A 27,500-nucleotide genomic window follows, 5' to 3' on the forward strand; every position below is an offset into this window, starting at 1 on the left:
GGTTAGCCCAGCTAATCTATGATAACCATGTTGTTATTTACAAAACGTCACATCCCGCCTTGAGTATATCCAATCAGCACCAAGCAATCCCCAAGCCCCAGCCAGGAGTTTTTCTTTAACATCTTCAAAAAGTCACACCCCTCCTGCCCATGGTCCTGTCCTGCTGACTGTCCTGTTTATATGGACATTGTTTTAGCGTTGCTACTACTTCCTGTGGCAGCTGAAAGGCGAGACAACTCTGATCCCATTCTACAACCGTAGCTTATACAGAACAGCGAGGCGGCATAATGGCACCGTATTCCCTTCTTGAACAGGCAGTGTTCAAGAGGCTGGTGTCCGTCTGCTGTGTGGTGCTGTCAGGTTGTGCACTTTGGGTTTACCAGAGTTTGTTTGCTGCCTGCCGTCACTACGAGCAGTCACTTTCACAATAACATTCACATTCATTTCTGATATGGAGATAATAATGGAGCAGCTTTAAGTCGCTAAATGATCAATACATGATGTCAGAGCACAGACTAGTCTAATGCTTCTCACTCAGAGTAAGAAAATAAAGACAAGCAAATTCTTATTTGTTTGTTCGCAGTGAAAATGATCAGCAGAGCATCCTGTCCGTGAGTGTTGCAGTACGACTACGAGTGAGAACGTGAGAGAGAGGATGAACAGAGGACAGGAACACAGAGGGCAGCGGTGAGGAGGTGAGTCCAGTAGCAGCTTCAGTCCCACATGTGTTACCTATTGGATCTGCACGGGATGAGGAAGGAGAGAGGGAGACTTCCCAGGCCGCCCGTGGAAAAGTATACTCCACAATTCATTGCTTCCTTCTCGCCAAATTAAAGGACCCTTGTTAAAAAAATGGGGGAAGGGGTGACGGGTGAGGGGATTGGAGGGGAAGGGGGCAACAAAGGGGGTCTTTTATTACAGAAAAAAAAAAAAAAGAAAAAGCTCCTGATCGCCCCAAAACAGCAAATCTCATGTCTGTAGGACGTCTGTATGATGAGTCTTTAAACACTTTCAGTCTGTGGCATATCTTTCTTTTGTTAATGACCAGCTTTTCAATTTCTTATTTTAAAATGTAAACTGTCCTTATTACAGTATAACGTTTCTGGAAAACGGAAAACAAACTTGATAACTATTCTGTAAAATGATGCAAGTCTGTAAGGAGATCTGTCTGAATATCACTAGACAAAAAAATGCAAACTTTAAATTATTTCACTTATCATTAACTGCAGATTTTCAAGTTTACAAATTAAGAATGAACAAAACTAAAAGCGACTACTGGAGTTAAACAGCAACAGAAGAAGAGTGTGTCTGTTCCCAGTCACTCCAAATTAAAAAAAAATCCTTCTGTAAAAACAGCAGAACATTTACTTTACTAACAGAGTGCTTAATTCAGCTTATTTGACTAAACAGCGTGTCCTGTTCTGTGGTTTCTTCCAGTGCATGGAAAGTCAAATGAAGTCCAGTTAAACCAGTTAAAATGTTTTGAAACCATTTTAAAGTGGATTAGCTGCGTGACCTTAATGTTGGAACACATTAGCCTCACCGCTAACCACCACAAAGATTGAATGCATGAGGCACGGCATGAGGTGAACCTGTGAGACTCTACAGTTTTATGTCGGTGTGCAGCAGCCTAACGACTAGCTTTTACGCTGTATATATGAGATTAACTTTCCAGTGTTCAGGATGTTAAAATGAATCAGGTCACTGTTTCCTTCATCATGTTTAAATATTACAGCTTAAAACTTTTTGTGAGGTTAAAGGGGATTTACTATAGTTTGGGGAACAAGATTTGAACATAGCAAAATGCCATTAGCATGTATGAATGTACTGTATGTATAACTAGCAGAATAATAAACCATGCATCTGTTTAATACATTTTGATCATTCCTATCCCGTGTGTGTTTTCTGTCTCACAAAATATTTCTTGCTACTGTGTTTCTGCTCGATAAGGTCTATTTAAAAACAGCGGTATATTGTGCATCCCCAAAGGTGCAGTGCTCAGAGCACAACAGATGCTCACTGCCTCATCACGCTGCTGGTGTTCGTAGCAGAGTATAAATATGTGACGCTCTCTTTGGAAAGAATTAACAAAATACACTGGTCTAAGGAAAAAATGCTTTGGTGCGCAAGACCTTTAAAGTCTGTTAACAAACATAAACTTGACACGGTGATTCTGAATGCATGCTCCGCTTTATCTTCTGCAAATTTGAGGATTAATATGATATAATGGACTGAACAGATTTGGGTTGTAACACCCAGGAGTGACAGTGTAATGTGCCGTGTTGCAGAAATGTACCAAACTCTGGGATCAACAATGCTCTTTCAACAAAGTAAATAAATATGCTAAAATGAGATACACTGGAAGACTTAAAATATTTCAGAATTATTGGGTGTCATCACCTTTATGTTTGGGTGCAAACTCTTCTTTTATGAACAGTAATTATTTAGAATTTAAGAGTGTAATCTTTTCCTCAGTGTTTTCACATGATATTAACACACCAAGTTCTGGGGTGCAAACCTTGTCATCGCTGAACCGACCCATGACCTATACGAACAGGATTGGTAGCCACCATAAACTCCATTAGATTAACGGTTATATCCCATAACGTAGCTGCCGAAACCTTAATGTGAAAAACAGCGAGGGGTGTGAAGGCTGGTTCCTCCCCACTGGAAGCTGCACTTCCTACACGGGCCTCCCAGAGGAAGAGCGTTCATTCCTGCTGGAAGGTTCCCCCAGGAGCCTGAGCCTGAATGGACACTACCGCAAAAACACTGGCTCCTTACCACATGTTACATGACCTGAGGGGAAACACACACATACACATCTGGGTTTCCACCTCTGAGAGACTGTCTGGTTTGTTGATGGTTATCGTAGCCAGAATAGTTCCTGCCTCCCTAAATCTCTTCCCCTCCCTCCGTCTCTCTCTGCCATAATTTACAGAACTTATCAACAAGCCTTGGATGAATTAAGACTGCGTCGATGAAACTCCCTGTTGCGTCACACCGGCTTAATAAACAGTTGATATATGTCTCCCATAGTAGCTGCTGTTATTCCACTTCACATGTTGCCTCTTTGTCTTGAGGTAAACTCAACATTCTCCATGCTGCAACGATTTGCTCCATCAAATCTCCAAAGAAAAAAAGTTGCTAATTGGACGTACTAAGAGACGTTTAAGGCACAGAGTGACTTTACATAAATACGCCATTAAATCTAGATTTTCCTGCAGCCAGACACTGCTCAGTATCAGGTATTCAGTGACAGTGTTTCAGAGAAAAGGAGCAGGAAGTCCATCAGAGGTGGGTCACTGTTTCACAGAAATAATGCAGAGGGAAACCTTCTGCATTTTCAGATTTTATGAGACATTATATCCAGGTCTGGATGAAGATTATAAACCCTTACTATATAACCTTGTAATTCAAGCTAAACCCAAGGTTCACTTCTTGCAGATGTTTCCAGAGTATTTCATCATCATATTTCCATGAATGCTTAGGTGTCATCTTGTAACCTCAGGATGAAACTTCAGTCATGTGAAAACAAATTGTTGGTTATGGTCAAGAACTGGAAAACAGCTGAACCTTGAGTTTATAATATTCTATCACAGATACCATTCTTTATCATACCTTTTGATGAGACTGACTCATACTGCATTATATCATTTGTTAATGTCTATTGGATATGTTGAAGCTGCACGTTTCAACAACACTGTTTAGGCACAAAAGCCATTTGGTTATGGTTCAGAAAAGATCAGGTTTTGTTTTAAAATACCTGGTGTGGTGGGCACTATCCTGTCAGGAAAAGCAGCAATGTCTCAGTAAAAACCAACCACGTCTCTTACCTAAAAAGATGCTAGAAAAACAGCAAAGGGATGCTACAATCCCAGCCCTGTCTCATTCCAAAGTCAGTGAATACTGGTGCTTGGGCAGTGACTTCTGGTGTCAGACACCAGAAGTCACAACCCTATGGGCCCTAGGCGTTTTTGGGGTATTTTTACTGCCTAGGTAGTTGCTGGAAACACAACAATGGCTCGCTTAATGCTACCAGTTTTGTTGCTTGCTGGTGTTGAATAGTGGTCTACCAGATTGACAGGCATGTCTTCTAGGTGTCAAACCATCCACCATTCCTCCACCTCCAGATGACAAAGTCACCTCATCCTACATCCCTTTAAAAACTATGATAAAATACATATAAAACATGCAAATGTAACATATTCGTGTTTAGCAGAAACGCACAATGCCAACATTTTCTTCTGATGACAGAGCTGCTGCATGTGGGTTCAGATAAACTAGAAAAAAGCTCATACAAAGCTGTGGGGCGTTGGTAGCATAGTGGATAGTGCCGGTGCCCCATGTACAGAGGCGATGCCTCACTGCAGGGGTCGCAGGTTCGACTCCGGCTTGCAACCATTTGCTGCGTGTCACCCCCGCTCTCTCTCTCACCCCATTTCACTCTGTCCTGTTCATTAAAGGCAAAAGCCCAAAAAATAATATTTAAAAAAAAAAAGAAAGCCCATACAAAGCTAAACTGTTGTCAGACGATGAGTTCTGAGATTAAATTTCAGCCAAAATGTTTTGTGTGTTTTGCTCTCCATACAGATTGTTTACCTGCAGACGACCAAAGCTCTCTCAACCGTGATTGGTCAATAGTATTTGGACTACAAATGGAAACCAGAGCCCTTCAGATGCCAAAGCCTCGTCCTGTTTCCCACAGATTCTGCGTACATATGCAGATATCTCTTTATAGAGATCATAGTGACACCAATGGAGAACTGGGTCCCTGCTTTCTTTTTGCAATAATATATAATAAAAACAAATGTAAATAAACTAAAAATCTTCATAATGTGACAAACATCTGAATAACACCTCATCATCAGTGTGTAATAAGTTGCATTAAGATTCCTGGTGACACTGTGCAGCATGTTGCCATGACTGAGCGATCCCAACACAGCCTCACTGACGGGACTTAACGGCTTAAAACTCCTGAACTTTCCATTTCAGAGTGCCACAAGTCCGTGAGGGTTGCTCCACCCTGGTACCCGACCAGGCAACAATATTTGGAACGTTGTACTCATCTCCATCTGTAATCACCACAAGCATGAGCCTCTGGCCAAGAATAGCCCATCAGATAATGCTGCTGCAGGGACATTAGCGGAACATTACACACACATTAAACAGCCAAGCATCTCATCAGCGCTCCGTCAACACAGCCGGGGCCAACAAATAGCTCCGGAGATGGCGTGATAGCCATGCGGTGGGGATTTTGTTGGCATGCACAAGCTTTGGAGTTACAGTACAAGAGCAAGTGTTGCTACCTAAAAATGCTGTTGACAAGCTACAAGTCCAGAGATTAAAGCAGTCGGGAGGTCAGAGAGACGGGCGATGACCTTCCACTGCAGAGTCTGTCTTCTGTTGTTGGCTCGAGGACACTGAAGTCATGTTCTCAGAATTGTTTCTGTCAGTCTCAGGTTTTAACAGCCAGAGTGGTTTCACATTCAACATAAGGTCACGTTCACATTAAAAGCAAATGTGGCCCAGATCTGATTTTTTCTAAACTAGTGTGAACACAAATATTCTATTTCTATTTCGAACCAGGGTTCTCACACATTTTCATGGACAAAATTTTATAACTTTTCCATGACTTTTCAAGAACCAATGATACAAGTTTCATTTCAGAAAAGCATGCACTTCACTGTGTCTGCTGCACTTGCCGGCCTGGTTACGGTACTTTTCTACACACACATGAAAGAGAGTCTTCTCATAACAAACGCTGCCACACTGCATCACATTTACACATAACGTCTTAAAGCAGAAGACTTGGCCGGTATGAGTCATGGAAAATGGGAATCGTGCTAATCTTCCATTTGTGTCAAACATCAAATAAGTTGTTTGAGTTAATTTATCTTACTTGATGTTGCACGACATTGCGACTTCTGCACACCACAATATCGATGCTGAAACGATATATCGTGTAGCCTTAAGCTGACACAGATTACAGCTACCTTATGTCAACACTTCAAAGATGAATGTGAACAGTTTCGGCAGAAAGATCAGATCTGGGGAAATAATCAACACTGAGCTTTATTCCCTGTAATGTGATTGCAGCTTAAGATTCAGTTTATACACAGTGGCTCTTTAAAGCTGATTCTGACCTGTAGACTCATTTCTGAGTCTGTTTTAAGACTAAATATCTTTAAATGTGATTGTTTAGACAAAAAGAAATTTAACAAAATAAACGGTTTCTTGTTTTTCCATCAAAAAATTTCTGTAATTGTTGAAAAAGCTTTAAGACAGTAGATCATCATAAAGGAAGACAAGGTTTGTAGAAAATATTCTTTAAGAGTTAGATGAATAAAACATTGTACAAAGAACATTTTACAGATTTGTTTAGCAAGTCACAATCTTTAAAATCTTGTCCAAGAATTTCTCCCTCAGCTGAGCTCAGTACAAACTGAAAAGTAAATTGATATTGATGTTCAGTTGGATTTAGGAAGAACTTTTAATGACCAGTTTGATTTGAGAAACCTGCACTTGAGGCTCAGTGAGACTTCAGGATGTCATGATTGATTACGAGTTGGATTTGGGGTGGTTGACAAACATTTGGATGTGTGGAGCTCACACTTGATGCTCAGTTGGAGCCGAGGAGCACACATGTGACAGGCTGGAGTCAGAAAAGTGAGCAGTTTTATTTTGAGCACACACTTGGGGGGCACGCGCTTCAAAAACCAGCTGTAATTTAGTGAACAAACCACAGCAATTAAAATGCCATGTAACCCCCTGATGAGGCAAAAATACAAACTCCTGCGGCACTCCAACATGCAACTAAATCTAAAAACACAGAACTGGAACGTTTTTTACCCCCAAATTACTAGAATCAAACCCCGCGCTGAATGAGAGGCGACAGATTTTCTGTAAGTCCTGATCCACATGCTGACTGCTGAAAGATCAGTCACACAGCCAAGTTATGAATGAAATCAGATTTTAAGTCACAGCAGTGTCACTTATATTAATAACTGTCTTATATGATCTGATCTGCTGCTTATTCATTAAACTGGTGATGTTGGATGTGAAGTTTATTCTATTGTTTCACTCAGCTAACGTCACTCTGCAGACATTCATATGACATAGGCGACAGACTCCTCTCCCATCGCCAGCAGACCAGAGCTGTGTACACGGCTCTGCAGCAGACGAGTATGACGACTTTCTGTGTGAAAACAGTGTTTACATCTTTTTATACATCTCTCAACTTATTCAGTTTGTCTTTCAAACTTGATGCAGAATAATTTGGATCGATGTTTAAGGGCTGCTTGGGCATTTAGTGGCAGCCTGTCGTTGCATCTCGACGATAAAGGAGCAAAAATGAGTGCGTTCCCTCGGGTGTTGTGTTTCCATCACTGCCGGTCGGAGCCAGAGCTGATAAATATCAGGGGTTTTTGTGCAGTGGAACAGAAGCTAAAGGTGGAGTGAGCGATTTAGCTTTAGCCAGTGAGCTATGTTACTGGGTGCACTGGTAGGACATGAGAACACAGTAAACCTTAGTCTGCATTAGAAGACAGAGCAGAAACACAAATGTTTCAGTGAGGAACTGCTGTGTTTCCTCTCAGGTTTAAACACACTTCAGTAGGGTTAGGTTATAATAATTGATTCATCCAGTTTAAATTGATCTTCATTTGAATGATTCGATATTGATTCAGAGCCCCCTCCTTAACATGTTTACACATCCACTGAAAACAGAATCGTTTCTCATTTTCATTTTGAAAAAAGTTCCGCGTTTAGACGAAATCGTTTCTCATTTTCATTTTGAAAAAAGTTCCGCGTTTAGACGACAACGTTTTGATAACAATCGTCGTGCACACGGATCCGCAAAAATGACCAAAAACGCTGCAGTATACATGCCAGGCCAGTAGTTGGCGGTGTGACGCTTACGCTTCCTTCTATAGAGCAACGATGTATAAACAAACAAAATGGCAGCCGCACAAACAATTGTCTGGACGGATGACGAGGTGGAGTTGCTACAGTAAATCTTCACTATGATGGGGAAGTGTTGATAAATTCAACAGGGTGAGCAGCACAAGCAGAGCTCGGGAGTCCGCCATTGTTGTTGTGATGGTCGACTTTCTCCAGACGTCCCTCTCCCCAGCAACACTTTCCAGCTCCTCCTGGAGGACCCCGAGGTGTTCCCAGGCCAGATGAGATATATAATCGATCTTTTATAGGAGAACGATCATGCTTTTCCTCTTTTCTGACCTATAAATGTTGTGACAATGTTGCATACTCGTGTTAAACGATGCCAACGCGTCAAATAATGAGGTTTGTGCATTTGGAAGTGAGCCCTGCAAGCTGTTTTGGATGGCTCTGCACGCTGTGTTTTACAGTCTTTTTTTAAACAGTGTAGTCCATGTGACGTTAATGCGTGCCGGACTTACTTATATGGGCACGCCCAGGCATGCCGGCAGCCCTTCGGAAGTCCTCGGGAGTGTGACCAATCACAGCGGAGTGGGCTCGGCGGGAGGCGAGGGCCGGGGGGTGGAGTAAATTACACAGACCGTTTTCGCAGGATGCAGGAAATACAAGGAAGCAGTGCAGCGAGAGGCACAGCGTCCTGAAGATCTACAAAGCTTTGTGTGCAGGTAATCGTGTGTAGCTGCTCTATAGGAGTCCAGAAATCAAATACAAAGGCCCGAAAATGAGAATAATAGGTCCTCTTTAAAATATGCCTTTTACCGCAGATGCACAGAGCTTTAACATCCTTAATCTTATCAGTATTAAATGGGCCGTAGTGTTGATAAGATGTGACCTTTGTTTTAAATAATTCCTCGTACAGTTTCCAGCATTAATTCTTTGAGAATCTCATGTTTGGCTCAATTCTTCTCGTCCTTTCTCACAGAATGTTGTTTTTTAGGATGTGTTTGGTGAAGACAGACTGACTTCATAAAACGTGCACTTGAAACGGGATATGTTCACACACACACACACACACACACACACGCACGTGGACTCTTCCAGCAGGCTGCAGAGTTTTGCCAGTATCTCCAGTAATGACCACACCTACTTTTACACACTATAAACACCATTAAACATTTACACACACACTTAGTTTCCAGCAAACACACCGCACACGTTCACAGGCTCAGTTTCACCAGCCACATATTTTATTTTCCATCTGCGAGGACACTTAGCCTCACAACCTCTGTGTGTGTGCGTGCACGTGTGTGTGTGTGTGTGTGTGTGTGTGTGCGTGTGTTTGTGTGGCCAAACAAGGGTTCATTTTCTGTCTGTGTTTTTATTCATGGGGGGTGAACGAGGAATAGAGAGACCTCTATCTATCACACACAACACACACACAACACACACACACGTCCAGAGCAAAGATCCATGGGTCAGAAATTCTGGCCACGGCCCGAGAGGGTCCTGTTCAGGATGAGGAAACCTGCCCGCTCTGTGTGTGTGCAGGAGCTGGATGGGAATAGCAGCCACAGTGTGTGTGTGTGTGTGTGTGTGTGTGTGTGACAGTAAGCTGATAGCTCTGTTCGCTGTGTTTCTGTAACCTGACAGACAGACTGAAGCAGCAGGACCGTGTCGTTCAGCCATGTTGCTACAGGCCTCTGAACGCCGACTCTGACTGAGTCACCGTCACTGTGCTGCTGACAACACACCTCAGCTGAGAGGAGGACGGAGTGGACAGGTATGTCTCTGCAGGTTTATCTATCTATGGATCTATCCACATTAAAGACGGAGGATGTGACTGTACATGTTACAGAAATCAGAGCGTAGATGTACGACTTGAAACTGACATGAAACTAATTAAACTGAGCTTCCTGAAGGCTGACATCACCTGTGGGCAGGAGGCATCGCTGCTGATTTATCACCTTATAATTGGACTATAATTCAATATCCAAAATATTACAATAACCAAGATAATGTTTCCTTTAAAGGTTCATTATTGTCAGTTTGAAGATTCCTCCAAAACTATCAGCACAAACCAATAATCCTTTCTTTAACTACATGTTTTAAATGAGAGGAAACAGAGTCTGAGCTGACGTCCTGGCCTCTGTAAAATACTTTTTAATGACCTGAGGGCTGATTTTGCAACGCCAGCGTCTAATGAGTCAAACACAAACCCTGAGGCAGAGAACACTTTTGATTTAATGACTCGCTGTCAGTATCAATGTAAGAGAAGAAGTGAATAAATCTTGTAATGTTTATTCACGTTAGAAACAAACTAGGGCTGCAACTACAGTTCATTTTCATCACTGATTATTCTGACCAACATTTAATGACTCTGTTTTCGGTCTAAACATATAATATCAAAAAACATAATCAAGGGGACGTCCTCTAATTTTTTGTTTTGGCTGACCTGCAGTCCAAAATCCAAAGATATTCAAATTACTATAATGTTGGACAAATAAATGCATCAAAATCCTCACATTTGAGAAGCTGGAAACAGATAATGTTTGGTGTTAGCTAGAGCTGTCAAGCCATTAAAAGAAAAAATCTAATTAATTACATGCGCTGTGATTAATTAAATGTGCTAGCTCAGACCTCTGGGTTCGCTGCTAAATACTTTGCATTGAAGTGAGATTTCAGACTGAAGTTCTCTGATGGCACGAAAATTCCTTCCTGCAGAACCTGCAGATAACGCCGCTCCTATCAACAGCTCCATCTGGGCGTTTTTTAAATGTAAATGTTCAGTTCACGGGGCCGAGCAGCGTCGCCTCGTCTCCCTCCATCATGTGACAAAGACACTGTGGCCTTCAGTGACACACCGGGTCAAAGGGCACCACAGAATGCCATTAATCAGCGTTACGTTTTTTTACACATTATTTTTTCTGTAATCAATTAATCGAAATGAATGCAATATTTTGACAGCCCTAATATTATTGCATCAAAGTTGCAGATAAACTTTCTGTTCATTGACTGATCAATGAATTAACAAATCATTTCAAAGTCCGGTCATCAATTTCCAGTAATAAATATTTGCAACAGACACTCAGTCTCCCTCTCCAGCTCTGCATGTTTCCTCTGCAACATCTAACAAAACAGTTACACAAACAGGAATGCACTTGATTTGCTACGACACATCTGACAGAATAGTCACCACAAACCAGCTGACACACAATTAACACTTCCTCAGTCATCCAGCCTTTTTTAAAGCTCCAGTGTGTCAGATTTAGGGGTATATATTGGAAGACATGGAATATAATATCATCAGTCTGTTTTCTTACGTGTTTAATCACCTGAAAATCAGAATGGTTGTGTTTTTGTTACCTTACAGCCGGGCTCCACCGGCTGCAAAGGCGTCACGTCAGCGTAGCGTCGCGGCGTATTCATTTGGGCTCCACTGACTGTGCACGTAGAGAAGCCAGCGGGGTTGTTTACCGTTTGCCGAGCCGAGAGGCTGCATGTAGGCTGCATGAAATGTTAAAGCATTTTCCACCTAAGTTATTACATATATTTGAGTTATCTACAAGTTTACTGTACTGTTTGTCATCTACTCGCTTTCAAATGTCCGCCACGGACATTTACACAATGTCACGGATAAACATGGGTCAATGCATGAAAAAAAAATCATCACATATCACCTCTGATAATGGTTCATTCATTTAAAAACACATTGTGCTCGTTTAGCACACTATTTCATGTAGTTTTTATCTGCTGGAGGGTCGCGTAGGGGAGCATAGCACGACAAAAATAGAAGAGCCGCGTAAAATAGAGAGTTGTCGCGCTGCTCCCGTTGCCGGTGGAGCCGCTGTAATTGATTAACAGGGGGGCGAGCTGCTACGGGACTCGTGCTGCAGACGTGTCGCGCCGCTGGCGTGCCCGGTGGAGCCCGGCTGTTAGAATGAGTCGTTTATATCTACATAGGGAGCAGGTCCTCGTCTACAGAGATCACCATGTTGCACCGCCATGTTTCTACCTAGGCCAGAACGGACAAACCAAACACTCTAGATAGAGACATTTACATTTTTGCATCAGCCTCTGCAGTAAGCAGTGTCAGAAAAACACTGATTTTTTTTAACATGAAACTTCTTTATTCAGTGTTTTTCCTGGTTTAAACAGCTGGTCTGTTTGTTTTGTAGAGGAAAGACCTCTGCTGATAATTCTGCTCCTGAACAATGAACTCTGAAGGAATTCTAACCAGGAGAAGCTTCAGTTGGTTACAATCTGCAGTCCACACCACTAAACACCACTCAATCTCCCTAACACTGGACCTTTAAGGTGGTCTCTGGTCTGTGGTCCAGCCTCATATTGTGTCAGTTCGGTTGAAATCAGACTGCTGCAGGTCCACTGGAGGTTTTACAGAATGACTGAACGTCTTCAGATTCCCTCTCTGACTCATGATTCTATCTGTCTGCCTTTTTTCTGCAGATGGTTATAGATTTAGTCAATAATAGATATGTCCCAGCCTAATGGACAAAGCTAATGCTAATACACAAGGACATTGCTAATGGTGAATGCTAATATGGCCAATGTGCAGTACTGATGCCAACACACAGCAGCAGACGATGCTAACAACTGTTTGATGCTAATAGGTGGTGGAGGTGCAGCTGAGGACGACCTGAGTCGATGCTAGTGCTGTTAGCATGAAGCTGCGGTGACTGAGTTCATACATTATGTGGTTTAATGAACGACTGACTGCAGACTGACCCTGGATCTGATGAGTCCTCTCCTCTGACTCAAAGAGACACTCAACGTCAGGTTAGAGTTCAGATTTAGTTCTAGCTGTGTGTGTGTGTGTGTGTGTGTGTGTACGCTCTGGATGGTGTCTGTGATCCCAGGTGGGCTGTAGGGGAGGAGCAGAACAACAAAAAAGGATGCAGCGCCAGGAAAGAGGAGAAGGAAGACACTCTCCCTTTCATCTCTCTTTCATCATCCCTCCTTTTCAAGCTGAGGACAGAGAGAGCTCCACTCATCCCTCTCCCTCTCTCTCTCTCTCTCTCTCTCTCTCTCTCTCAGACGCCTTTTGATGCCTTTCAAGTCGACCAAATGTGCTTTCCGGCTGCCATGCACTCTAACAGAAAGGTCTGTGTGTGTGTATGTGTGTGTGTGTGTGTGGTGTGGGGGGAGTTGGCACGGTGCCTAATTACTTTAAAGTCACAGACAGGTAGGCGGAAGGTGTGTGCGTGTGTGTCTTTGTCTGAAAACTAAGAGCTTTGAACTGATTTGTTTCCTACCACCTTGTTCTCTGGTTTTATGGGAGGTGTGAGCCGCCCGGTACCCAAAGGCTTATTTGGCTCTTTGCCACCATGAGACAGAAACACTCTACTGTGCGTCTCCGGCCAGATTCAGACCACTGACAGAGCATCAGCATGACCAGGGTGCAGTGTTGGTCTTTGACAGCTATTTTAGATTTAGTCTTTGTGTTTAGGCGAAGATGGTTTTAAGTTTTAGTCATTTTTATCCTTCATAGTTTTAGTCTACGAAAATGAATGACATTTTCGTCATTATATTTTCTACATGAATTTTATCTTTAAACTAATCCAGTGAGGCTAATTCATGCATCAGAGGAGCTAGCTGCTAACAGCCACCACTGCAACTAAAAAACTCCACAGATCCATTCAGCAGCTCCACCATCCACAGTCAGACACACACGGCTGATTATTTACTGCTGAATTACAACTCGCAACTCACACCAACCCAAACATCCTGGTGCAGACTAATTACTGGAGTTTACCAACCTGTCGCTCATGCTGCGTTTGAAGATGATAATAGACACGGCTGTTCTCAGCTTTCAATGTCCGATAGTTCACTAACATTTTCAAGTGTCTTCAACAAAAATGAAACATAGACTTCGTCTTAGTTTTTATTATCAAGATGTATTTCTAGCTCATCATTGTCTTGATTTTGTCATGGAAACAAGGTTGTTGACGAAAAGTTTTTGCCGTAGTTTTTGTCAACGAAATGAACACTGTCAGGGTGCACATTGAGATTTTAATAATACCTAGATAACAGATGCCAAGATGGCGCCTATCCATTCCGATGCAGTTGCTCGCCTGGCTCGGTAAAAAAGTTTCTAGCTTCCGGGTTTACTTCCGCGGTATGTGGCCCACTGAATATGCAAAGTAGTGTTTCTCCAATCAACATAAAACACACTGAGGAATTTATTGCTTCAGTCGACTACATTTACCATCAACACTGACCGCAGCTCCCTGCATTGTTTTTTTTTTCAGGTCATACGGGTTAACAAAGCTTACGGTGAGTTAGATTTAAGACTTTTGGGGACTTTTTAATGCCGCCAGTTGGTCCAGGAGCTTCTCTTCCATGATGGATGTTTCAAGGCATATTTTAGGATGACTCAGGGGCAGTTTGACAACCTGCTGTTTATCATCAGGCCGTATAGCTCTGGGTATCCAGCAACCACTACCACCAATTTCTCCTCCATTGTTTACCAGCTGTAAACTTGTTGTCATGACCATCACAGAAGGCCCGCCTCTCAGATCATCCCATTGGACAATGGAAAAAAAGTGGAGATGATGTGGGTCACATTTCTGCTCTGAGTTGACATTTTTTCAACTCCTGCAAAAAAAAACAGCTTCCTGTGTCATCGAGGCCTAAAGCTAAACCTCCCTGCTGAAGTGACCTTGAGCAACAAGCTCCAGGGTGAAAGGAGAATTTCACTGCAGGCTTTAATAAACAATCATTATTATTTTCAGAGGTCTTGAAAGGTACCACTGTTTCTTGTTTTCTCTCAGGAGGAAGAGGAGGAGGAGGAGGAGGGGGGCTATAGGACAAGTCTGGACATGATGCTGCTTCCCATCTGTCCCTGCATCACCGAATCACTTCCCCTTGCCCCCCCTTAATATAAACCACAGACTTGTTCTGGAGGTTTCCATGACAAACTAAACTAATTAGGGATCATTTTCCTTTTGCTTTTTTCAGTGATCTCTGGAGGGCTGAGCTGAAAGGTAAGAGTGACGTACGTATGTGTGTGTGTGTGTGTGTGTGTGTGTGTGTGTGTGTGTGTGTGTTTTGGAGAGACACACACAGAAACCTAGAATCATTCAACAGACACATAATAAACATCAACTAAATGACAGGTATGTTGGATTTCTTTGTGACAAACTGATGAACCTTTGTTGAACACAGTTATCAGTGTGTTTGTGTTGAGTTTAAAGCTGCTACAAATGCAACATGTGTCGAGTCCTCCTCAGATAAACCTTTGATGCAGCACCAAAACTGACCTGATTGATGAGATCAGTTCTCAGCTGTGATGTGACAGACACATGTACTGATATTAAAAACATTCAGCATTTACGCTTTCTGTTTCATTCATTCAGTCATGGTCACTTAAAAATGACTCCAGTGAGTTTTCCATGTTGAGTCACACAGATTTTAGATTTGTTAAACAGGTGGCGTGTGTGTGTGTGATCTGTGCTCGCTATCAGCAGAGACAAGAAGTTGGATCGGCGCGTTCTCAGTTCGATCCCATTTTCCAATTCACTGTCAGTGTGTTTTATCTGGAACATGTCAAACAGAACAATAGCTGCTTTAGTTTATGCACGGATGATTAACACGTGCGATCAATTAAACATGCAGATCACAGCGCAGTGCTGTACAGTATGCTGTCACTCAGTGAACTGATAAAGATTCATCACTCAGAAGACTTAGCTCTGTGGCATTAAACTGGATGAAGGGGATTTTCCTTCAAAGAAAATCAAACTGAAGCTTTTAGAGATTTGGTGACAGCAGCAGGAGTGACGCCCTGAACAGGAAACAACAGGATTTACAGGAAATGTCCAAAAATCGAAAAAACCACTAACTTTCACAGGCCGGTGTTCACTTCCTGTCAGATTCTAAAGCCAAACCCTGTTCTTTTTCCCTAAACCCAACCACGTGTGTGTTGTTGAGGGAAAAAAACATCAGTTGGCAGTGTTGCACCAACGTAGTGCTTTTATTTTGAAAGAGACTGTATGCAAACTGTACATTTCCTGTGAAAACAGAAGTGTATTTTGAAAACAGACAATGCATGTAACAGGCTGAAGTTGACACGGCGTCCCAGAACGTCAACAACCAACACACCCAGGGTACCTTGGACGCCATATGTGGACGTGGAAAGTCCATGACCAAACGTGGACATGTGACGAGGTCACAGTGAGGATGTGTGTCCTCTGTTCGGAGGGGAAGGATCTTATTGTTTTCACCATTTGTTGGTCGATGTTCATCGACATCATCATGACACCACAACAGTCCTGAACATGATCCCGTCCTGCCAGCTGTCCCTTTCACACAGACATTGATCTGACACTGTCACTACCACTGCTGGGAGCTTAAGGGTGAGACAACTCTGTCCCCTCATTCCACGACTGTACCTTTCATAAAGAGCTGTGAGACGTAATAACAGCGTCACGTTCCCCCTTTAACACACAGAGTACAGGCTGCGACTGATTTTGTCCATTTACATATAAAAGTCGTCAAAGTTGCTTGTTGTTGGTTTGATTTTCCTGTGTGTGGTTCTGAGCTCAGAAAACACACACTGGTAGCCTTCATCTGACACAGTTGCTGGGGCAGCGTGCATGTGTGTATGTGTGCGTCTGTGTGCATGCATGTGTGTGTATGAATGTATATGTGTATATGGTTTAATGATCCCTGTGTCGCCCTCTCTGTGTCTCCCACACCTCCCCTTCTCATTAGTGGCGACGCCTGAGTGGATTAACCACAAGTATACACACACACACACACACTCACACACCCACACACACACACTAACGAAAGTAAAGCCCATCAAAGGGAATCTATCTGCCCCGGTTTAGGAAAGACAAACTGTCATAAAACACGGATTTGTCCTCAATGCAAACCAGAAGCCCTTCTGGCAGGAGTGTGTGTGCGTCTGTGTGTGTGTGTGTGTGTGTGTGTGTGTGTGTGTGTGTGACTGAGACAGGAGCCAGGAAACAATATGGGATTGTTGAGTGTGTGTCCAGGCCATTCGGATATTGTTGTAAGCAGTGTGTGTGTGTGTGTGTGTGTGTGTGTGTGTGTTACTGGATCTCAGATGAAACTAATCAGGGTAGTAACTAAAGTGGACAACAGAAACAAGCAAAGAGAGAAAGACATTGAGGTGTTGTGTACTTGATGAGGTTGATTATGAAAATAAACAGGATAAAAAACAACAACAGATAACTCCTCCTCCTCCTCCTCCTCCTCCTCCTCCTCCGATGTGCTGCGTCTCCGTCACACAGACAGAAAGAGGGACGGACTGAGAGCGGAACCAGATGGATGAAGACATGACGAGATGAGAGAGTGAGAAGGAGAGACAGCAGACACTAAGGAGAGGATGAGAGCGTGCTCCAACTCTCCAAACAGAACAACAGTGAGTGTAGACCTGGCAACAGTAGACCAGCAACGCCGGACACACTCGCAGCTCTCGCCCGAAGACACAGTCTATAGAAAGAACGCTGTGACAACATCACTTTACTGAGATCATGGCTCAGTGAAAGTCAAACACACACAGAGGACTGGACGGCAGTGATGAGCGTCTTAGCGTACAGTGTGAACACGTACTGACAAATGATTCAAACTACACTCTATAAACTGGTTGTTGGAGGCTTGACATCATCTCTGTAACTAAACGCCCATTTCTATCATCACTCACCTGCTTATAGAACAGGAGGATAAACAAAGTAGCCCAGATGTGTTTAACTCTGGCCACATTCTTCAGCTCCTCCTGGGGGTAATCTATGTAATCTCTCCAGGGTTTTCTGGGTATCCTCCCAGCTGGACACGCCCAGAATACCTCAACAGCAAAATGCCCAGAAGGCATCTTTACCAGACGGCCAAACCACATCAACTCTCAGTGCAAACGAGACGTGGATACTCTCCGAGATCCTTCCAGATGTCTGAGCTGCTCACTCTGTCTCTGAGGGTGAGTCCACATTTATAATCTTACTTTATTAAAGCCAACAGGTCTGGAACAGACTGACTGATACAGACACTGCCAACAGGCTGGCCCCTACGATCAACCCTGACATCCTAAATCACTGCAGTATTTCACTCTGGTGTTGGCGCTGAGTGCTACATGATAGGAGGAAACTATGTGAAAACATTGTTGAACATCTCAATAACAATATTACCTGCCATGAATAAACAGATATTAGAGTGAACTCAGTTCATGTCTCAGATTCCACAGTATCAGTGCTTACACCACATCCCAAATATCATCAAACAGCTTACACGCCATTTTTTAAGCACCAGTTTCTCTCTGGCATTCACACTTTCGTCTGTGCTCACTCATCTTGCCACACTTTTGTCCTTCAGCCATGCAGAGTAATACGGCAGCACTGGGTGAATAAACTTAACAGACAGATTCTGACCAATCAGACAATGCTTATCAGTGACGGTTCTGCCTGATTGGCCAGAGAGTTAACAGCCTGCCGTGTAGCCGACAAAATTGTGCCTACAGATAGAGTTTAATTCGTTATTACCAAATTAAAACTGGAATACTGGAGCCTTTTACAATGTGTTTATGGCATGATGATAAAAAAATTAATTTTGCAACACTATAAGGCACACAGTTAGAATAATAATAATTAATCAACTGTGCAATATTCTTCAACATCCTAATTTATTTTCACCAACGTTGCTCTTGAATGTATGTTAAACACATGCTGTATATATATCTTATTTCTATTTCTACTTATGGATATATTGTCTTGTACACTGTAGCATAAGGAACATATTTTATATTTCTGAATATTTTACACACTAGTGTTTGCACTGTAGCATAATACACAGTTTATTTTTATATTTTCACATACTTCCTACTTTGTACTTCTTATTTTTACCTCTATAATTCTTTACGCTTTACATCAGAGTGACTTTAACGTGTCACAATTTTCCTCCAGGGATCAATAAAGTGTTTATGATTGTGCTTCTGATCCAAGTCTTCTCCTGGGCAACAAAACACATGCAGAGTGGGAGGGGAAACATTCACAACGGCTCTCGTGTTTTAGGGTGAAGAGCAGGTGTTTCATAATAAGGATGCTGCCATCACAGGTCAAGAGAAGGTGCATCTTGCACCTTCCTGAGGAGGCTGAGGACAATAATCTGTGATAATTATCTGATGTCCCCTTTTTAAAAAAAAAAAATAGGACTCACACCCCACCTTCACAGACATCTGAGAGTCCACAGACTCTCCACAGGTCCACAGGTTGTTGACAGAAATTATCTCAGAGGATCAGTAACGTGGGGACATTCTGAGTTCGTACCATCTGTTGATGGTGAGGTCAGCTGGGATTTAATGATGGCCATCAAAGCGAGACCGTACAGCAGAAGTCAGAACATCAGAAACACAGAGCAGGATCGTCAGGTGGAATAAACACAACAAAGCTAAACATTCAGAAACACTGTGAACATCCACTCTGCATCTGCACAGCCAAATGTGTCTTTTGATTTCATCTGTTGACACCGACCAGAATCCAAACCACGCTGATTGTGCGGCCCACGAGCCAGCAGCAGTCACAGAGGTATGTACACATAACAGATGAGACAGCGCGTTGTGCCGGGAGGGAAAATAGAGGTGGATTAGAAACAGTGTGACAGACAGTGAACAGATATCAGTGTCAGGGCTCTGCTCAGGATTTAGTGACAAGCTGGGAGCAATGCTGCGGATGTACTGCCGCAGTGATGGATTCTGACACGGGTCGGTTGGAAATGTGACAAGGTGAAGCAGAAGGCTCTGATGAGCTGGAGCCGGAGAATATTCAGCTCCAAATAAAGACACAGAGAGGAAGGAGAAGAGATGACAGTAAAGCAGGGAGGAGAAGGTGATGGAGGAGGCTGTGCTCCTACCTTTCTTGACTTTCTTAGACGGCTGTTTCTTCTTGATGAACTTGGTCGTCTCGGGTGGAAGTTCCAGCTCCTCTCCGTCACCAGCCACCTCTGCGATGGGCTCAACACCTCCTAAGTGACAGGTGGAGGAAACACACTGTATAAGAAACATCTGAATATGTACTTAGATTTATGTATTTTCACTGAGAGGTTCTCAGTGTGATGACATCATTTTACAGCTGGTCACTGAGCACTGACGGAGGAAGGGTTTCATCGACTGGCTCAGAGACTTCATGACAAGTGACAGTTCTGAAATTTGAACTAAAAAGCTTGTAGTTCTTGCTCTGTAGTTTTGTGTGAACTGTGACACTCACATTATACTTTCTGGATTTGCATAGTCAGAACATTTACCGTGATGATTATCTGACTACACCAGCGTGCAGCCCTGAATGGCCACATGGACTTAACACAAGGACACACTCGGCTATGCAGACATCAAATGCAGCATTAACTGAACCATGTGCACGCCTGACAGAATTTCTCTAACCCACTTTAGATGAAACCACGCCCACTTCTGCACAACATAAGTAGACTGTCACATCAAGGCCTAATAATTGGCTGCCAGCACCGTTACAAGAGATTGCTGCTAACTAGGTTGTGCACTAATGGATGTACCCCGCGGTCCCTCTGTCTCACCTCCTGCCGCTCACAAACTACAAAGCTGAAAAGTTAGCTGATCCAGCCCAGCCACTCAAGGTCCGTCTCTGAGAAATATGACAGCTACAGCCGTTAGGAAAATGGTGATATGTTTAGTTTAGGAAAACGTTGCCGATTTTCAGCCAGCTCTGTCATCACAATGTGAGCAGTGTGTGTGACAGGAGTCCGGCAGACTTTTGTCAGCTCTGGAGGCTGGTGGCAATGGAGGGAACCAAACACTGCTCATCTGCACACACTGTCAAACAACTCAGATTCAGCCAGTCACAAATTAGTTCATCATTTAGTCCAAATTTGTAGAAATTCCCCTGAGGTGTTTTTGAGATATAACGATGGGACGCACAGACGGACGGACGCCGGTGCAGAGGCATAAAAACTAGCATTCATACTATAAATCCACACACCACTGGTGTCCTAAAATGTGACTGTCCTCTTTGACATGTCACTGTCTTGTTTCACAGCCTTTTTATATGTAAGTAAAGCAGCATTTTTTCCACTTCCTGTCTGTATGAGACACGCCACATCAAATGTCAAATGTTTGCTGCACTTCATTCAACTTTCAGACTGATTTCAAGTTAAAGTGTCACCACATGTCCTTGATCCTACATACAACAACATGCAAGCAGGTCTGGATGCAACGTTTACTTGACGTTCTATAATTATTATTATTACTTTATTTACACATTATACGATGAAAGATTAAATTACATTTTCTGTCATACTGTAATTCATGGATGAGTCATCTGTACTGCAGTGACAGTAATGACTGAAGTTACATTTATTTTTTGCTAAAACTTTTATCAATAGAGTCTACTGGTAGAGATCACTCTATGACTTAATAACACTTGCATGTTTTTCATATGTTGTTGTTTTAAATGTTCTATGTCTTAATGTTGGATAATGTAAGGGTGTACTCTGACAATGTTTCACTATGATGGAAAATAAAGTTGTGATGAAATCATTTTCCTTACTGCAGATATCAGGTGACAGAGTTCAAGATGACACTGGTTTTAACAGCATCGTTCCAGTTTCATCCTCATCATTTAAAAATTCATGAAACTAGATGAATATCTTCTCACTCTGTTTGTGCTCTGTCATTTACAGCAAAATATACACAAAGTTTAGATGAGATAATAATAATTATATGAGGGTGTCTTTAATATGGAAATTCATCACAACTCTGAGACGACACATGAAAGAAAAACGGCAAGATTTTACCAGATTATCTAAGTTTAGTTTGTGTTTTAGAGGAGAAACGCTGCATAGTATACAAGTGCAGAAGTGTAGAATGTGTGTGTGTGTGTGTGTGTGTGTGAGTGCGTGAGTGTGTGTGATGAAATCCCTGCTCGAATCCCCAGGATCAGCCTGGATTTAGGGAGCTCCTGAGGCCGATGAATTGGACGCCTTGTCTCTCCTCCGTCCCACCTCTCTGTCTCCTCCTCATCCCCCTTTCCTCATTCCTCTCCTCCCCTCTCTGTCTCCTCCTCATCCCCCTTTCCTCATTCCTCTCCTCCCCTCTCCGTCTCCTCTCCCTCTTTTTCTTCTCCTTCTTGTCTGCGTCTGCTCCTCTCCTCCCTCTCCATCCTTTTCCTCTTGCTTACTTTCCCTCTCTGTGTCCTCCTCTTCCACCTTCCCCTTTTCCTTCCCTGTCCGTCCACCTCACCTCCTCTTTCCCACATTTTCCTCTATCCATCTTTCCTTCCTTCCCTCCTCCTTTCATCCCTCCCTGTCTCCTAATTTCCTCTCCTCCCGCAGGATTGTGTCCAGTTTCACGGTACTTTCATTTAACATGTGCTGCACACATCGTGCCTTTGTGTTTTGTGTGTGTGTTTGTGTGTGTGTATGAGACACAGTGTGCATGTGTGTGTCTGCCATCATGTCTACCTTAAGGTGTCTGAGAATGTGTGTGTGTCTCCATCTCCCCCACTGCGTCTACGTCTGTGTGTGTGTGTGTGTGTGTGTGTGCAGATTACCCTAAGCCCTCTCTAATATTTATCCTGGCCTTTTCTAAAGCCAATCTTGTTCTCTTTGGTGAGAGCACAGCCTGTGGTTTCACACACACACACACACACACACACACACACACACAGTTGTTTGAAATGGGATATGCCTCGCTCTTAATTGGGCAGGTGTTTTTCTAAGGCGAGTCGTTTTTTTTTTTGTAACGCTGTCTTACAATTTCACGGGGAATGTGTGTGTGTGTGTGTGTGTGTGTGTGTTTTAACCTCAGTCTTACATCAACATCAGGTAAGGAAATAGCCCACCTCTGGAGCGACTTACTCTGAAACAAAATCACACACACACACACACACACACACACACACACACAGAGCGTCTCTTACCGCTGACCTCTCGCACATTCCTCCCTCTCTCCGTCTCTCTCTGTAAATAGTAGGCGTAGTACCGCCTGGTCAGAGCTGTGGTGTGTATCTGTGTTTCTCTCCGTCGTGGTCGGGTCTATATTTGTCAAGCTGGTTGGGTTATCAGTTTTAGACCGTCCTGAGGTTTAGTCTCAACACTCTGCACCACATCACACTTAAAAAACACTTTAAGAAGAGAAACTTAATGAAGATAACGGTGTGAATACACAGTGTGGAGTGACTGTGATGGTGTCAGTGGTCGACAGAGTGGAAATAAGAGCAGTTGTTGTAGTGTGGAGAAAGGTGCACATCTTTGTTTTAAAGAGTTGATATAGCTGCAGAGAGACTGGCACAAAGAAGATAGACGTTGTTAGTTTCATAGTAGTGGTAACACTGGATGGAAGCAGCTAAATAAAACCAAAACAAAACTATTTGACAGTGTCTGCAGTGATGTAGAAATGTACCCACAATCAGTGATAGTGGGCGTGATCAGAGGGGCACCAAACTTCAAACTCCCCCTCACTTCATTAATCATTATTTAATTATTAGTACTGGTAGTAACAGGGTAAAGGTAGAATTAGTTTTAATATACTTTCTTCCCCCTTTATTTGTTTATTCATTTATGTATTCATTACTGACCAAACAGCCCCAAAACTACCAAAATATGTAAAACTTTAAAAAGGTTTTATATTATCACTAATGGAGCGACGCCTGTGAGCTCGTTCAGGCAGTCAACTCGCGCTGCACTGATTCATACACACACATACACGTCATACGTCACTCTCCACATGTTATCTACAAACACACCCTCCAAATGTGACGGTCTATTTAAGCTGAAAAATCTTCCCAGCTCTCCCTTTGTCTATGCTGCTGCTGCCCTGCATCAGTACTGCCGCTCGCTCTTTCAGCCCCAACTCCACCCGAGCATCCACCTGCAGGCTCCAGCTAGGGGGAAAAGATTTAATCATCACTTCCCAAAATCTCTTGTAAACTTAACTGTGGGAAGTGATGAGGCCGGAGTCTAGATGCCAAACTCTAACTATGTTCTGCTGTTGAAATAAACATTTGAATGTAAGTTGTCTGACTGAAAGACTAATAGTGACACTGGCAGTAATATTAACAGTAGAAACAGCTGACACTGTGTCCACACTGCGAGAACTAGGAACAATCGTTTGTTCTTCTGTGAGACTTTTCTTTAGCTCCTGTAGGTGCTCTCAGGGAGTCATCTGAACTGTTTGGTCCCAAAATCCTGGGGCCTGCTCACTCCAACAACAACGACATACCTTTAAGGGCATTTGTTCTGTTTGCATTCAAACCAGCAACAGAAATGCTGCAGTGACAAAAGCCAGCCTGCAGCTGCTCCAGCACCATCACTTTCACTTTGGTCAGAATCTCGTTTCACTTCCCCATCACATACACGCTCAGTAAAGCCTGGACTTCACTCTCGGTCCATTTGTCTGTGTTTTCTTCCATTTTTTTGTTACGAGCTGTTGTTTTGTTCTGTGTTTGTTGTTTACATGGCTAACAGTTTTTTAAAAATGCCGGCTGCCGGTGCTGCACTGGCTCATGTGTTCAACCGGTTGGCATACACGTATGTCACTCAAGAATTCTCTTGTGCTGGAAGAGAAACTATGAAACAGAAGCTAAAAAAGTTTGTGTTTTAAAAGCTACGATCGTTCCTGGTTCTTTGTCGTGTGGACACAATGAACAGACGGGTTCTTAGGACTATGAATAAGTTGCTCAGGTCTGAAAACTGTCAGCAAAGTTACATTTTCTGTTTGTCTGTTAAACAGTTCAGCAGCAGGATGTAAAATCTGCTCTCTCTCTTTCATGAGCTGAATGCAAAGCCAAAACATTCAGCAGCATGTTCGGCTCCTCGGCTTCTTACAGTCAGCAGGAAGCTTCCAGTTTCTGTTATCACAGAATGGACGTCTGTGTGTCATATGGATCACTGTACATTCATTATGTTGATCTGTTCTGGACACGACATCTGTTGCATGTCTGTCCAGCCCAGGAGAGGGATCCCTCCTCAATTGCTCTTCCTGAGGTTCCAACCATTTTCCCTGTTACAGGGGGTGCGTATGCTGTGACGCCTCTGAGGTACACTGTGATTTGTGTCTTTGGGCTTTATAAATAAAATTGAATTGAATTAAACTGAATTACTGTCTCCAGGACAGGGGACAGATATTCCAGCAGGTCTTGGATCAGGTTTGGTCAGACTATTGCTTCTTTTACAGCAACTATTAAGGAGGCGGGCAGGGTGGATAGACGGGTAAAACAAACACAGGACTTTGACCCAGGACTCCACTGTTCATGCCCCAGAAAAAAGTTGACATAGAGTTAATTTAAGTTATGAAAGTAAGTAATGTTATGTCATGTTACAGCGAGTACGTAACATGATGAAGCCCAACTGTGGTTCTTATTCTGAACCTAATCTAACCAGACAATCAACTGTGCAATGAGAAAAAATGCAATCACTAACTCCGACAGTGATGCGACTGTGCTCCTCCACTCTGTTTGAAATATCATTTTCTTGAGTGCAAAATGGCGTCTGAAGTCACTGTGGTGAAGACTACTGAGTCTAAACTGTCATGGAGGTTGGAAAAAGACACTTTGGAGAGGGGAAGATTCTGGTAAATATTGGGGGATGTTTTGTGCAGTTATGGACGATTTGAATTAGTTTAGAAGGTGTTTGTCCAGTTTGGGTCAGTTTGGGAGGATGAGAGGCCGTCTGCAGACGTGTGGACTCAGTTTAGATGGAGTTTGTTTCAGTTTCAGGAGAGTTTGAAATAACAACATTTTGAGGTAGTTATGGACAGTTTGGGCACTTCACAGATTGTTTGAACAGCTTGCTGCAGTTTTGCAGTAGTTTAGATCCAGCTGGGGACGGAGTGTAACAGTCTGGGACATTTTGGACATTTGTGGGCCCATTTGTATACAGATGCAGACGGTTTGGGTCAGTCCATGACAATTTGAGGACAGCCTGAAGAAACTCGAAGCCATTTTGTGACAGTTTAAGACAGTGTGGGAGCGTCTGCGTCGGTCTGTGACAGTTTGGGGGCGCTTTGGGCCGGGTTTGGAACGGTTCTGGACAGCTCGGTTGAGGGGCAAAGCTGCTTCCAATAGACAGCGCTGTCTTGGTCTGCAGTGTGGAGGCACCAGCACATTCCTGCTTTATTCTGGGCTGCGGTTTGAAGATGGGGGTGACACTGTGCTGCTGTGGTTACCAGCAATTTGGCTGTGGGCTTTACGCTATTTCAATCCCCCCTCCACATACACATCTTTGGACCAACACACACACACACACACACACACACACACGCTTTTGAAAACACACATCAAAAACTAGGAAGTGTGACTCCTTTAAAAACTCGTGTGCATATAAATCAGACACCTGATCTCTTCTGTTGAGCTTTCGCCGACTGAATCTGTGACCACTTTTCAGTACGGCGCACACACACACACACACACACACACACACACACACACACTGAATAAGTTTAATGTCGAGCTTTGTAAAAAAAAAAGAAAAAAAAAAAGATCTTTATCGTATCAGTAAAGTGACTAAAATGAATTCCTTTAACGTTAAGAAACCGTCCTGAGCTAAAAAACAACAACCCTCTTGTGACATTTCAGATTTATTGAACGATGAATTTCAGGTAGTGATTGATTCTTTTTCCAAAATAGCTCGGTGCTGTTTTATATTTAGCATCCTGGAGGAGAACTCTTCAATTTGGAAACACCACAGAGACAGAACAAAGACAGCTGGTCAGGATTACACACAAGACATGACCTACACTTACACATACTACATGTATTTTCCTTCTCTCCGTGTCCTCTGAACGCGCGCACACACACACACACACACACACACACACACACACACACACACACACATAAATACATGTGTGCACACGGCCCATCTTCTCCCCTCTCTTTAGGTCGAAAATAGACGCAGGCCCCAAACCACAGCTACCAGTGGAACACTGTGAAAATAACTGCAAAACACACACACACATGCACTGCAGGGGTGTGTGGATGGGAGGATGTGTGTGTAGTCTGTGTGTCTGCTGGCTTTTGACTGGACTGTGAACATGAGCAGAAAAGAAGAGAAGGAACAGAGATATAAGAATCAGAGGTTACAGCAGGATTCAATGTGTCAGAACAGACCTGAGCACAGAAATAATTCATTTTTTTAAAGATTTTTTTTAAGGTTGTGTGTGAAGGGGGGAGAGGGGGGGCGACATGTAGCAAACAACCTCAGGTCAGAATTGAACCCACGGCCACTGCAGCAGGGACGCAGCCTCTGCACGTGGGGCTCCTGCTCCACCAGGTGAGCCACTGGGCGCCCCTGGGACGATATACTATCATGACACTTGGATGCAGACCAGGCACGTGCACAGACAGACCCCAGGTGGCGCTCAGGTACCTCCTGCCGAAAAATTCCCTTTTTGCAAGACGTGTTTTTTCTATTTCTTTTATTAATTTTAGATTTTAGTTTTTAAATGTGGCCCCTGGCATCAATTCTCAATTAAAACTGAGCTGTTTGTCCGACAACTGCATTTAAGTCGAGACCCTGCCCTCATGGACAGACACCTACCGATACTACACCCTAAAACTCAAAATTCTTTGACACTGTTGTGAAATTAAACCACTACTAAAACACGT

At 43.1% G+C, this 27,500-nt stretch overlaps 2 protein-coding genes across 5 annotated transcripts in view; both read right to left on the reverse strand.

Moving 5' to 3' along the window:
- The window catches only part of LOC126391332 (methyltransferase-like protein 27), a 242,783-nt gene that overhangs the window by 192,025 nt on the left and 23,258 nt on the right, over positions 1-27,500 (reverse strand). The window lies entirely within an intron of this gene.
- bbs9 (Bardet-Biedl syndrome 9) overlaps positions 1-27,500 on the reverse strand; it is a 242,450-nt gene that overhangs the window by 55,311 nt on the left and 159,639 nt on the right. For 2 of the 3 annotated variants that reach the window (XM_050046001.1, XM_050045999.1), the window contains one exon: positions 19,780-19,890. In XM_050046001.1, the coding sequence (XP_049901958.1) occupies positions 19,780-19,890 (111 nt within the window). The remainder of the gene's footprint in view (positions 1-19,779; positions 19,891-27,500) is intronic. The other variant, XM_050046000.1, reaches the window with a different exon arrangement.

This window comes from Epinephelus moara, chromosome 6, assembly GCF_006386435.1.
Source record: "Epinephelus moara isolate mb chromosome 6, YSFRI_EMoa_1.0, whole genome shotgun sequence".
NCBI classification, from domain to species: Eukaryota; Metazoa; Chordata; class Actinopteri; order Perciformes; family Serranidae; genus Epinephelus; species Epinephelus moara.